Source organism: Lagopus muta, chromosome 17 (genome assembly GCF_023343835.1).
Source record: "Lagopus muta isolate bLagMut1 chromosome 17, bLagMut1 primary, whole genome shotgun sequence".
NCBI lineage: Eukaryota > Metazoa > Chordata > Aves > Galliformes > Phasianidae > Lagopus > Lagopus muta.
Genome location: NC_064449.1, coordinates 7667956 through 7682526, shown reverse-complemented (window position 1 = coordinate 7682526; position 14571 = coordinate 7667956). Strand labels below are relative to the sequence as shown.

Genomic DNA, 14571 nt, shown 5'->3' with positions numbered 1-14571 from the left:
ACATTCTCTTTAGAGTTTCTGTACCCTTAGTAGTAAATGTTTCTGCTCAGATGATTAATTTTCATCGCTTTCCTTTAATTTGAAAGAATGCAAAATCTGGAACACTTATCAACACAATGCTGTACTTAAAGGTACTTTGCTCAGGCTGCTGTACCACAGAGCAGCTCTTACAAAGAGTTCTCAAAGCACTGATGTCTCCTGGGCTCTATTTGAAAGGCTTGCGGAGTTTGTTTTTTCATGGTCATCTAAAATCTCCTTGGTTCTCTGTTGGTAGCAACCACCATCCACCACAACCTTTGTGCTGAATCAAATAAATCAGCTTCCAACGTTGGGGACTACAATAGTGATGACAAAAACAACGCCAGTTACAACTACGAGGCAGACTATTACTGTAGCAAAAATCATTCAGACCAGCACAACTACTCGACCCTCGGTTGCAGCACCAGCAGTACGGAATGCCTTGACCACTGCACCTTCGAAGGACCAGATTCAGCTGAAAGATTTGCTGAAGAATAACAGTCTTAATGAACTGATGAAATTGAAGCCACCTCCTAATATTGCCCAACCAGTAGCAACAGCAGCAAGTGAGTGTTCTTTTTTTCGTAACAAAATTGCAGATAAATGGTGAAACGTGAAGATACCTGCACACCTATTTTCATTCATATTTAGAGTATCAGAATAAAATGAAGTGTCCAGGAGACCTTGTAAATGCTATTCTAACTCTACAATTAATACAATTCAGGGTGAAAGGAGTGGAAGATAGCAGGCTTTGAAAAATCAAGCCTGTGGTTTACCATAAGGAATGAAGAAAATGACATTTTAGAATGCAGCTGGCATGTTGGTAAAATTAATTCATGAACTGCACTGAAGTTGATAATTTAGCATCTTGAGCCTGCATGAGTTCTTGCTGTTTTAAATGCTTGATGTGGAACTGTGGCAAAAGAGTACATCTAGCATCTTATGAAAGAATTCATGGTATATGCTGATATTCTTATTACAGGGTGTTTCTCTAAGATATCTCCCATGAGAGGGAAGTCTTTATCCCTGTATATTTCATGGGAAGCATCAAACCTGTTGTGTATAAAACCTTGATGTACTGAAAACTTGCTGCTTGCTTTTCATGTCCCTGCTTTAAGATGTTACTGATTTGGTAACTTTTGATAGTCTTTTCTTGTGTGTTGTTTCTAACATGTGGGTAGCATACATGGTCATCTTAAATACAGAAAACTGCATGTGTATTCTTAAGTTGCAATTTGATGTTAAACTTGCATGAAACTGACTGTTTTTTTTCACGTTACTTTTATTTTAATATGAGATGAGATCAGACCACTTGAATTTGCTTGAAAAGATCTCTGCTGCTTTGTGTGAGGTGCACAGGCTTCTTGCTATATCCTCATTGTCTTTCAAATAAGGTTTACTGCTTTTTTTTATAGGCAGAATTGGAAGTAACATGTTCTTTCATAGGAGAAATGCTTTATAGGATTTCTGATGGAGCCCTCTGCTAAGTGAAAGCTCCAAGCAGCATCTAAGTAATAAGTAATTATCAAGACCCAGTAGGTGTTGCAGCAGCACAGCTGTAGGAAATAGTTCAGTATGGTTCTTTGTTCAGTGAAAAGGAAACATGCAACTTCTACAACTGCATTTCTAATCCTGTGTGTGTGGTTGTGTTTCAGATTCTTTTTTGTGCTTATTCAAATGAAATTAGACAAATACCTTTAGAAAATTCAGTGGCAGAGAATTGTGTGGAAGAAAATGCAGTCTCTGTGTAGTTCAGGTAACTGAAGTTCTGGACTGAAAGCAAACAAATTATACAGCCTCTGTAAGGCAAATGCTTTATTTGTGCAGTTGTCTTAATTGTTTTCTGGGATCATTTGCACGAAGCACATTGACTTAGCAACCTAATGGACCCTTGACAGCTCCTCCAAATAATTTACATCTATCCTTGTATGAATTCAGTTCAGTACGAAGTCCTGTTTCTGGTTGCTCTCAAGTGTGGGTGAGGACAGGCAAGTTAACAGAACCCTTCAAGATGGAGGCTTTATTTTGTAAACTGAACAATTGAGACCAAAGTTGATTTTCTTTTTTTCAGAAATAATTGTAGTTCCGCCTAAGGTGGTAAATGCCACCAGCCCAGGTAAGTTCATTTCTGTTGAAACATCGGACTGTCTGGTTTGTTGTTTAAACTCCAAAGATTCAGTGTGGAGTATTTCTCAGTGTTATGCCTAGATTTGGTGAAGGTATCTTCATTTTGAAACTAATACACACCTGGCAGATGTGGTATTGCATGGGAAGTTTCTGTTAGTAGCAGTAGGATTTAACTCCTTGTGTGCTCAGGGGCATTTTTGGTTCTGACAAAAACCTTACTTGTATTTTAAGGCATCTGTGTCCTACTGGACGGTAGCATCCTTCCCTTAATGAGCGAGAGGAGAGGTTGTGCAGTCTGACTCAGAACATCTGAAGGGGATTCTGGTTGACCACAGCTGTTTCTGTTCTTGTTTGGTAGCTGATCTAAGCAATGGTGCGGTGAAGAAGGAGGCTTCTACAAAAGAGGTAGCGAGAATATGGATAAATGATGTTAAAATGAGAAGTTTTTCACCTACTATGGTAAGTAGTACAAATAGTTAATTCACCAAATGAGTGTGTATTTTATTGGCCACAGCCAAGTGTGACTAGTTCTGGTGGTTACTCATACATGCCTTTTGTGCAGTAGAACAGTACTGAGTGCATCTGTTGCTTCAGAAGCTCCGTTCCTCTGCTGGATGAGTACTTGATTGGGTGACTAAAGCTAACAGCTGTGCAGAGCTGACAACTTGTGTATGAAATGATAGCTTCGAGTCACTGCTTTTTACAAGCAGGAAAGTGTGTTCTGGTTAAAGTTGATAAACTGAGTTGCTCTGTTTTAAGACAATTTGATTTAAAATATCCCCATCTGTGTAACTAGCAATGGGGAAGCTAAAAGACTCCAGCATGGCTGATTGTTTGGGTGGTTTGATCTAGGACAGTAAACTGAATATCATTCAATATTCACAAGCTGTAGGTAGAATTCAGGTGCTGTGAACTCTTGAGTAACCAGTGAAGATGCTGAAACTAGAATCAGGCTGGTTTGTGATAGCAGCTCACACTGACTGGCCTACAGAAGGCTGTTCAGGTGAATTTTGTAATATTGAACATTAGAATAATAATAGTGAAGGACTTTGAATTGTGGTTGAGTGTACTTTAGAATTTTCACAGATTAAGATGACATTAAAAACAGAATTCAGATTTTGGGAATGTAGAATCTGTGATAACTGTGGTAACTGCTCCCTGGAGTTGTGAAACTGTAATAAATCTGTAAGTAGGGTGATGTTATGGGAGTACTTGGAAGTTAGATTTTTGACTATTAACTAATTGTTGTTTGTTAAAGGCAGTTCTGTGCTCCACGTTTGACTTTAATGTATTGTAAGAACAATTGTTCTCTCTGCAAAAGAGAGGAAGCTCCCTCACATTGTCTAGGTTTGCTAGAGCCTAAGAAATTCAGATTTCCTTTTGTAGTTTGCCTGGCAGCTCACTGGTTCATCTTGTACTTATGATGGGAGGACATTCAAGTGCAACTTGATTGCATTTCTCAGTTCAATTTCCATGACACAGTCAAATATCACATTAATACTCTAATGCAGGTATTTCTCTATTTTAGAAAGTTCCAGCTGTAAAAGAGGAGGAGGAACCTGAGGAGGAAGACGAGGAAGAAATGGGCCATGCAGAAACTTACGCAGAGTATATGCCAATAAAATGTATGTCTTGGCTGTGACAAAAAGCTGAACTGTTGATAGCTATAATGTAACTATGGCAGAGTAAATAGCATATGCTAAAATTCCCATAGGATTTTAACTGCATTGAGTAAAACAGGCCTGTAATTTAGAGTGTGTTTTTCTCTAGGTATTTTTTTCTTCCATAGCACTCAGTTTTGAAAGTACACAGTATTGTTTTTGAATAGGAAGAGAATTCTTTCAGAAGTGCCTGTTTCAGAAGTGCAGTTGAACCAAAATGTTTTGATTTGTTTTTAACCTGTGTGAAGCTTTCTTCAGCAGAGAAAATAACCTTGTGAAAGGATTAAGTGTTCACTGCTACGCTTAAAAATTCATTTTGAGTCTTTAGGAGTGAAACTTATCCTAAGCATTTTCTGCCTATGTTGTTCCTTGCTTATTTTCCAGAACTGACTTTTTTTCTTTAAAAGAGAGATATTTTCTACAGATGTTAATTGCAGTTTCCTCCTTTTTTCCTCTTTATTGTCATTAGTGACAGAAAGGTGTGATCTTACTTCCTAATTGCTTTGTGCTGTGAAAGCAAAGCAAAAAGAAAACATTGCATGGGGTTTGTAGTTAAATGGTTAAATGTTTTTAGTCCCAGATTAGATCTGCCAGCAATTAAACTATGTCTGTTCTAAATTTCTTCTCCTTTCATTCTACTTACAAACAGCACTACATAAATAGAAGAATGTTGCTTTTGTGATTCTGGCATCTTGAGTCTGCCTCTTTGGGGGGGAGGCAAGGTTCAGGGCAGTTTCTTTCAAATATCAAATACATATGTTTTTAATTTTTTATGACATGCACTTCTGTCTTTTTTTAAAGAAGGGTAAGATGGTGAGAAAAGAAACAAAGTTCAGAATTGCAGTTATATACTCAGATTTATGTATTGCTTTGCATGTGGAAGTTTAACTCAATTTTGAGTAATTTTGTGCAATGAAATGTGTTTGTCAAGTTCAACCTTTGCAGTGGACAACTGCAGTTTATTTTAACAAATACAATAACCTGTGTTGCAGCAACAAAGCTGTTTGTTGTGCTCTCATCTTTCCCTCTTTCCCTTCCTCCCATTACCTTTCCAACCAGTGAAAATTGGTCTGCGTCATCCTGACCCAGTAGTGGAAACCAGTTCGTTGTCCAGTGTAACCCCTCCTGATGTGTGGTACCAGACGTCGATATCAGAAGAGACCATTGATAACGGATGGTTGTCAGCTTTGCAGCTTGAAGCAATCACTTATGCAGCCCAGGTATGCTGGATAGATAGGTACAGCTTAAAAACTAACATGGGCTATCTGACAAGTGCAGCCATGTCAGTTTTATAGTGAGGAGATAACAGAAGCTCAGAGCTTTAAGGTGCATTAAGAGGTTGTAGGTGAGCTTCACTGCAGATGAATGTGAGGTGCTACACCTAGGGAAGCACTGTCCAGTTGACTTCCACAAAGCAGATCTCAAACTCTTACAATTCACAAAGACATTTCAGTTATTTATTACTGTGAAGTAACTGAATGGGCTGCAGCAGCCCTAATTAAGAAAGCCAGTGGTGTTTGATATCATTGGGAGAGGTATTGAGAAGAAGACTAGATATTATTTTACTACTGAATTAAAATCTCAGTAGACCAACATGATTATGTTGACATGCAGTGAGCTGCATACAGGGAGGAAATGGAGGTTAGCAGACATGGGAAGATCATAGGAATAAGTTGCCTCTTAGTCTTTTCTTGCCTGAGATTTCTCAGGCTGGGGAAGAGAAAAACAAAAGGGGATACAGCCAAGGTTTGCGTAGTCAAGAAGACAATAGAATTGTTGTTCACATTTCACAGAAGTGGCAGTAATGGGAGCTAGGTGACTGACAAAAGAATGCTTCTTTACACAGGGCAGTGATCATCTTGGTCTTGTAGCTGCGAAAGGCTGTGGAGAGTTTTAAAACAATAAATATAAATCTGTTAGTGGCTGCTGCATTCATATCCACCAATTCCTGACACTGAGGAAAGGAGATGGGGATCAGGAGCACATAAAGCAGCTGAACTCATACCCTATATAGGAACACCTCTTCATGCTGCCAGGGACTGTTTGGCTGGGAGGCTTGCTGGTCTCATCCAGTAGGATGCTTCTTAGGCTTGTTTGTTGATGACGATTTGCAGTGATGTATTCTGGAGAATGAATACAAATTTTTGTTCTTTGTCCTACAGCAACATGAAACATTCCTTCCCAATGGAGACAGAGCTGGATTCTTGATAGGTGATGGTGCTGGTGTAGGAAAAGGAAGGACCATAGCTGGGATCATCTATGAAAATTACTTGTTAGGCAGAAAACGAGCAGTCTGGTAAGTGTATGTGAATTCCTTAGAGCAGACACTGCAGTGTCTGTGTACTTAAATTCAGTGTAACCTGTCTTCTGAGAAACAGTTTCCAACTGGTCTTTGAACTTCTACTGTAACTTAAAGTAAATGCTTTTCTTATATTTTCAGGTTTAGCGTGTCAAATGATCTGAAATACGATGCTGAAAGAGATTTGAGAGATATTGGAGCAAAAAACATTTTGGTTCATTCACTAAACAAGGTGTGGAAACTTTTTTCTATGTACAGTTGAGGCAAAACTGTAGGTACACCTGTGTGACAAGTTGTGTGTGTTAACTGTTGCAAGAATATACTAATTTTATTAAAATTACTGCCTGGGTCTTGTTTGACAGGCCACCTTCTTACGAAGATCCGTGCAGTAGTTCAAGTTAATCATGTAAATAGGCCCCTTGTAGGATTAAGTCTTAGCATGTGATATTTGTTAAGCACTGTTCTTCAAACCACTACTGACACTGGTAGCAGAGTATTTTCCAGTAGTTGAGATCATCCTTAAATCTTCCAGACTCCACTACTTTTTTTTACTCCCCAGCATGCATTTTTTGTGTCATACACTTCTTTGTGTATGATGGCTGGATAATAGAACTTCTCAGTAACGTATTAAGGCAGCAGTAGAATATAAAGTTATTTTCTATGCTGGCTGCTTAGATAAAATGTGAAATGTGATTACTGTTTGAGTTTGCTGAACTTAAAATTCCTTTTGAGTTACTGTTCTTGCTTTGTGAAGTCTTAATTTCTAAAAATGCAGTGAAGCTTCTGGAAACTGTCATTTACAGTCGTGGCCACGATACACTAAATAGCTATAAGGAATGCATCTGAACAACAACAAAAGTTAACTGTATTTAAGGAAGCCATGTAGTTGGAGAACCCTGACGTTGATCTTTGAGGCCTCAAATCTCGTCCTCAAGCACACGTTTAAGCAGAATGCTGTATGACCTCTTAAAATTTCCCTTAGGCAGATGTGCTCTAAGCGTGAGGTGGGGGTCCAGGAGTTCTGAGTACACAGATGTTGAGATCACCAGCACGCCTGTGTGATGATGGTAGATGGCTCTGAGAAGGAATTCCTTAAATCTATTTCTGTTGCAGTTCAAGTATGGGAAAATTTCTTCTAAACATAACGGAAGTGTGAAGAAGGGGGTCATCTTTGCCACGTACTCTTCTCTTATTGGTGAAAGTCAGTCTGGTGGTAAATACAAGACCAGATTAAAGCAGCTTCTTCACTGGTGTGGTGAAGATTTTGATGGCGTTGTATCCTTTATTTGGAGTTAGCTGTTATTAGTGTACATCTTTAGAAAACAGTCCTGTATTCTTATTTGCTGGTGCTTCTAGGTATTGCTCTTTTGTTGTGATAGTAATGAATTTATGTCCTTGGAGAGTAGACTCGTGGCAAATCTATTACCATTATATCATTATGATGCAACTGTTGTACCAGAGATTAACTTCTGCTTTTTCTACAGAATAGGTGAAACAGTGCTCAAGTTTGCACTGTGCCTCTCTCCAGGACGTTCAGTTCTTTCTAGGAGTGTTGCTGATACTTTAAAGAACTCAGTTGTGAAAAGCATGTGTAATTGTCTTATTAAATAACAGTGAAATGTTTTTTTCCTGAGTTTCAATTGAAAAATGTGACTGGTGTCTTTAAAATTTATTATTGTAACCTATCTCTAACTTGTGGCTTTTCTTGCTATCTCCTTTTAATGCTCCATTCAAAACAACAACAAAAAGCTTGTCCTTAACCATGGTTCAGATAGTATTTGATGAGTGTCATAAAGCCAAGAATCTCTGTCCTGTTGGTTCATCAAAGCCAACGAAAACTGGTCTGGCTGTATTGGAACTTCAAAATAAGCTTCCAAAAGCTCGGGTTGTTTATGCCAGTGCCACAGGTATGTACTATCTGGTGTGTATTAAATGTCACTGTGTGCTTTCACAGGTGCTGTTACAACTTATGTTGTTCTCCTAGGTGCGTCTGAGCCAAGGAATATGGCGTACATGAACCGTCTTGGAATATGGGGTGAAGGGACTCCATTTAGGGAATTCAGTGATTTCATTCAGGCTGTTGAAAGAAGGTAATATTTTGGAGAGCTATAGCAAGAATGTTTGTCATTGAGTGTGCTTTCCAGTTCCTTTGTTGTCACTCACGTAATCCTCTACAAACTCATCCTGTCACACACGAAGGTCTTTCTGCTTCTGGATTCTAAATCCAGCAAAAATGCCACTGATGTGGTGAAAGAAGGACGTTTCCCCTCACTTGAAGATTTTGAGACTTCAGAAATTGGTTACGAATGTACTCCTAAAAATGTCATTGGAGTGGAGAAGAGAACATTTTGCTACTGATGATTAAAACTCAGTGTGTACTGAGTAAGTGCAGTATAGTCAGAGTCTCACTGTGTGCTAAAGCCCTCCAATGTCTGAGTGCTCAGCTTAGGCAAGGACTAGTCTTGTTGATTTGCTTTCTGGCAGAAGAAACCAGAGAAATTATGTATGCTGTTGAAAGCTACTACGTATTTCACAACTTCTTCAAAATAAATAAATGTGAGAGAGGTTGGGAAATAATGCCACTGCAGTATTCCTTGTTAGGTGAACATGTAATATATTCTGTTTCTGCCTCCTTGACAAGGATTTCAGACACCTGGGAATGTTACAGTAGGGTTTTGTGTGCATCTTCTTGCACACCATCTACCTGATGTGTGATTTTTGTAGACTGCAAATGCAGTCTCCATGTTTATTAGAGTAAGCATTAAATGAGTGTTAAAGAAATTGGAGATCCAAGCTTGTGAACAGGTGAGCTTTGCAGTTGACATCTGTGCTCTCAAGGTGATATTGCTAAAGGTGCTTTGCTCTTAAAGAGAACATAATTATTTTCCTACCAGCATAAATCTCAGTAACTTAACACGGTTTTGTATGTATTTTAAATCCTCTCTGGTGTGTATAAAACTGCAATGCAGTATTTTGTTGCATATTTGGCCAACCTTGTTATCCACATACGACTTAATGTTTGATATCTCCTAGTGCATGGGGGGGAAGCAAGTGAATGTTTGTGCTTATTGGAGTCATACAGGACTCAAGAGTTAGGGATCTCACTTTACCCAGAGGACAAATTTCACGGCCCTCTAATTAGCACTGTTTAGTTAAACACAGCTATTGACTTTTTGCAAGCATTCCTCCACATCCCTAAGCAGCTGTTGTACTTCTTCAGCAGTAAAGTGTTTTTGTTTTTTAACAATCATTGCTCTTGAAAGTGGACTTTTAATATGGACCTCATCTGTTTTTATTTTAGAGGTGTTGGTGCCATGGAGATAGTTGCTATGGATATGAAACTGAGAGGAATGTACATAGCAAGACAGTTGAGCTTTTCAGGTGTAACCTTCAAAATTGATGAAGTCCTGCTCTCACAGGAATACGTTAAAATGTACAATAAATCTGTGAAACTGGTAAGAATGACTTAAACCTGCTTCATGCCTTGACTTCCGAGTTCTGAGCTACTTGAATTAAATCTTAATGCTCCTGAAATAAAATGTAGTACTGTTGAAATACAGGAATGGCATCTGCCTGTCAAGATTTCTCCATTTAAGACTTCAGCAGATGCTGCTAGTTCTTGTTTGGAGTCATAAAAGCTGTAGTTTTTAAATAACTATGGTACTAGGAGAAAATTAATTAGAATGATGGGGTATCCTGAGTTGTAAATGATACATGGGTGTCACAGAATCACAGGGATTGGAGGGGACCTCAGGGGATCGAGTCCAACCCCGCTGTTAAAGCAGGTTCCCTGTGATAGTTACACAGGTAGGTGTCCAGGTGGGTCTGTAGTGTTTCTGTGGAAAGACCCTTGGCAATCTGTCTGGGCAGCCTGTCCCAGTGCTCTGTCACCCTTACTGTAAAGAAGTTCTGCATGGTTTGTGTGAAACTTTCTGTGTTCAGGCTTCAGACCCTTGCTCCTTGTCCTTTCTCTTGTCCTGGCTCCTCGACCTGGCTCCTCGTCCTGGCCTCTATTGATTTGCCTCCCACATCCCTTTAGATGTGTATAAACATTTATCAGATCCTCCCTCAGTGCTCTCTTTCCCCAGGCTGAGCAGACCCAGGTTACTCAGCCTTTCCTTACAAGGCAGATGCCCCAGGCTATTTCTTATTTTTGATAGTCAAGTCCAGTTCCTAACTCTACCTGTGAGTTAAGCCACCTATCTGAGAGCACTGTCAGAATGTATTTTGAACACAGGCTTAGGCTATGGTGGCCTCCCTGGATGTTTGTTCCACTGTTTTTCCATCACACTGAAGAGCTTTTTCCTAAGATGAAGCCTGAACTTCCTGACAAAACTTAATTACCCCTTGGACACAGATTAAAATGAACAGGGTCTTTACCTGCTGAACAAGTGCTTATGCATGACTCAGTATTCACGTTGCATAGCTACAGTAATTAATTTTAATCTTGGACAGGTATGACATGAACTTCAAAACAGCAGTTTACTTGACGAGGGTTGTTCAAAAGTCATTAGATTCATATCCAGAGCTTGCTTATTTGCATGTAGAAGTCTTACTTTAACATTCTTGTCTTAGGCAAGTTTTAAAGGTTATAAGAAAACATTGCAGAAGTGAAAGTGCAGCGGTTTTCTTTTGGATCTCGCTTATACTTAATTATAGACAGTTCTCTTTGCTTTCTTACCTGAATGCATTAATGTAGAAACTAGGTAATTAGAAAATGCTATGTATTTGCATTGGCAGTAGTGTAAATATACCCACTTTTCATTATGAGAGTAATTATGTTTCGAATTTACAAAGCCATAACTATTTTCTTCTTTCTGAGTTGTGTTTGATGTATGAGGAGTTTCCTTGACTTGCAGTCCCATAGTATTGTAACTTTAAACTTTGCTTGCCTTTATTTGGATACCGAGGAACATAACAATGTAGCCTTGCATCGCCAGGTGTAAAGCAATTAACACTCTGTTCTTCAGTGGGTCAGTGCTAGAGAGAGGTTCCAGCAAGCAGCGGATCTCATTGACGCAGAGCAGCGAATGAAGAAATCCATGTGGGGTCAGTTCTGGTCTGCTCATCAGAGGTTTTTCAAGTACCTTTGCATAGCATCTAAGGTGAAGAGGGTGGTGCAGCTTGCTCGGGAAGAAATCAAGAATGGGAAAGTAAGTTGATCAAAGCTCACCTTTAAATACTTTTGTACAACATATGGCTCTGGTTTTCTTGGTTATGGGAAATATTTCCAGATGTGTGATAGCTGCGTGCTGTTGTGCATCCTGGTGTAGAAGCTGCTCAGTGAGCAGAAGTTGGGGCAGAAGTCAACTTAGTCATCTTGGTAACACCTTGTATTTGTTTGTCCTTTAGTGCGTTGTTATCGGCCTGCAGTCAACAGGAGAAGCAAGGACATTAGAAGCTTTGGAAGAAGGAGGTGGTGAACTGAATGACTTTGTTTCTACTGCAAAGTAAGATTTGGTCAGAATTGTGTTTTTTAAAAAAAAAGTGTGTGGTAAAAGCTGCATGTGTGCAAGATGTCAACAGAATTGCTGTAGTGAATTGTTCGTTAGTTTAATTCCATGTTAAATGGTGCTTCATGTGGAACTGCTGGTCCTGTTCTACTCCAAGTGGGAGGGGAAGTAGGCTTGTGCAGTATGTGCTATGGTGACACACAGTCTTTTATCAGTGAGCCAAATCCAACTCTGAGGCCACCTTGCTGAAGATCTTAAGTGTCCGATTACATTATTTAAGCAGTAAGAAAATGCCAGTGGAAATAATGTTATATACCAAAATGAAATGTAACAGGTTGAAGTCTCACATAACTGCTGTTTAGAGGGTGATGAATATTATGATATGGGTGATAATTACACAGGGTGCTTCTGTAACAGCATTCACAAGGAATAATTGTTCACAGAAGTCACACAAGCTACTGAAATGCCACTTAGAGGTTCTTCAAATGAGCACAAATCTGACTGAAGATTTCTTTTTTTTCCTTAAACAGGGGAGTATTCCAGTCTCTTATTGAAAAGCACTTTCCAGCTCCTGACAGGAAGAAGCTTTTTAGCTTGTTGGGAATTGACTTGACTGCTCAAAGCAACAACAATTCACCCAGAGACAGCCCCTGCAAGGAGAACAAAATCAAGAAACGGAAAGGTAATACTTCTCTTCTTACACTAATACCACAATGAAAGTGGCAGCTTTAGAGCTACTAGAAGTGCACTTTAGGGAAAAAGCATGGGGATGTAAGTATCAGTAGCAGTTGCCATGAAAGAGCATGTTGCCAATAGTTCTAAAACTACTGAAGAAACAATGCTGTAAATTCTAGTTGCCACTTTGCTCAGAATCTGGGCTGATCTAGTTTGGAGTTGTATCCCAAGGTAACTTGTGCATCAGATGACTTGATGCAGTCAAGAAAATAATGGCTTGCTTTTTCTTGTGGCTAAAAAAAAAAAGTCTGGTGCCCTTTCTGGTGGTACTTCTGCCGAAAAACTATTGATTATAAAAGTACTGGGGGAGAGATCCTACTGGAAAACATCCAGCTTCTAGAAATCTGTTTCAGTATTTTTTTTTTTTTTTTCACCTCAACTAACTTCTTCTTTCTGTCCTTTGGTGGTGGTGATGGAATTAGGTGAAGAAGTAAGCAGAGAAGCCAAAAAGGCTCGTAAAACAGGTGGCCTTGCAGGTAGCAGCTCTGATGAGAGTGAAAGTGAGTCTGATGCTTCAGACAATGAAGAAAGTGACAATGAGAGCTCCAGGTTTCTCAGTTCTGGAGATGATGATGACTTCAACCCATTCAGAGATGAATCCAGTGAGGATGATGAAGATGGTGAGGTGCTTTTAGTGCTTGGTCAAGCAAGTAACTGTACTTTGGGGAAGTGAGCATGTAAAGTCTGTCTTCAGCATTTAATTGAGCTAAAATGACTAATGACTTGGTTTAATTCTGAGATGAGAATTCAAGTGTTGACTCGTATCTCTTTATGCTGATTTTACACACTAAATTGTGGACTTTATAGGGCCCCTTTTGTAAAGAGAACATTGTTTTTTCCAAGGAAGGATTTTAGGTGAATGCTTGTTAACATTTTGAAAATATTTCATTTATTTCTAGATCCCTGGTTAATTAGAAAAGAGCATAAAAAAATTAAAGAGAAGAAAAAGAAGAAGAGTATAGATCCTGATTCTATTCAAAGTGCCTTATTAGCTTCTGGTCTTGGCTCAAAACGACCTAGCTGCTTTACTTCCACTGTTGGCACCACCACTTCTAGCACCAACACATCAGGTAAGAATAAATTTATTGCTGTTGATTTAATTTTGTTTTTTGCTAATAAGTAGAGAAATTCTGAGTTGTAAATACTTCTGTGTTTCAGCAAACAGTAACACAAACAGCAGCTTTGTAACAAGTCAAGATGCTGTTGAAAGGGCCCAACAAATGAAGAAAGAACTGCTTGATAAACTGGAAAAGCTGGCTGAAGATCTTCCACCAAATACACTGGATGAGCTTATAGATGAACTGGGTGGTCCTGAAAATGTTGCAGAGGTGGGCTGATGTTCACAATCAGAGAAATCTAATGGGTTTTTTGCTACAGCTGTAGATTACTGTCATTTCCTTCTTCTAATAGGCAGAAGCCTCTTCAGCTCAATACATAACTTCAAGATTAGTCTATAGAATTATTTGACTAATATAAATCATATAAATCCCATGTAGACAGTAGTATAATTCTGCATTTCTACAGAAATGTGATTTTGTTCTGTGTTTCTCTGAACCACCTCTGAGTTCCACATGTCAGTTAATGACATTGACTGAAAAATAAGCCAGGCTCTCTTGGTAGATTTCTGAATTGATAACACTTGTAAGTTTTAAGTGTTTTAAGATGGGTACATGAATAAGTAACAGTGGTGCTTGAAGGTTTTGGTCACGTTGTAGTTTTGGTATTGCCATAATGAGCTTCTGTTCACTTTCTGTTTTCAAAGATGACAGGCCGCAAAGGAAGAGTGGTGAGCAACGATGATGGCAGCATATCTTACGAGTCAAGGTCTGAACTTGATGTGCCTGTTGAAATTCTGAACATCACGGAAAAGCAGAGGTTCATGGACGGAGATAAGGTAGCTCTTAAATACGATTTAGGAGAAGTTGCCAGATGAGTCAGCCATGAAGAGCCACGACTTGTCTGTCAGTTATCTCACGGTGATTTTAAGCACTATGAATGCTAGCTAGAAAGCATTTCTGTTCTGTGCTGTATGTTTTTCAAACCAGTGTGTTGAGTAGTGCCACCGAGTGTGTGGTAGAGCACTCTGCACAGACCAGGCTGTAGGTTGGGTGGGTGTGGAGGCCATGTGTCAATAGGGAAGTTAGCACCCCTAAACTAGTCTTGTGAAACTGCGTGTATTTAAAAAGCAAGTAGGCTTTTTGTGTATTCCAGATTCCTTTATCTGAATTACTGTGTACTTGTGCTAGCAAGAGAAAACTAAGTTGAGAGAGAGGGGAGG

General features: G+C 39.2%; 1 protein-coding gene across 2 annotated transcripts in view; it reads left to right on the top strand.

The window, feature by feature from the left end:
• The window catches only part of SBNO1 (strawberry notch homolog 1), a 28888-nt gene that overhangs the window by 6809 nt on the left and 7508 nt on the right, over positions 1-14571 (top strand). Inside the window, exons 4-21 of one of the 2 annotated variants that reach the window (XM_048964052.1) lie at positions 275-584; positions 2090-2134; positions 2504-2604; positions 3674-3770; positions 4866-5026; positions 5969-6102; positions 6247-6337; positions 7219-7380; positions 7877-8012; positions 8090-8195; positions 9407-9560; positions 11076-11258; positions 11458-11555; positions 12089-12240; positions 12716-12913; positions 13193-13363; positions 13452-13621; positions 14056-14187. In XM_048964052.1, coding sequence (XP_048820009.1) covers positions 275-584; positions 2090-2134; positions 2504-2604; positions 3674-3770; positions 4866-5026; positions 5969-6102; positions 6247-6337; positions 7219-7380; positions 7877-8012; positions 8090-8195; positions 9407-9560; positions 11076-11258; positions 11458-11555; positions 12089-12240; positions 12716-12913; positions 13193-13363; positions 13452-13621; positions 14056-14187 — 2601 coding nt within the window. The remainder of the gene's footprint in view (positions 1-274; positions 585-2089; positions 2135-2503; positions 2605-3673; positions 3771-4865; positions 5027-5968; positions 6103-6246; positions 6338-7218; positions 7381-7876; positions 8013-8089; positions 8196-9406; positions 9561-11075; positions 11259-11457; positions 11556-12088; positions 12241-12715; positions 12914-13192; positions 13364-13451; positions 13622-14055; positions 14188-14571) is intronic. The other variant, XM_048964053.1, reaches the window with a different exon arrangement.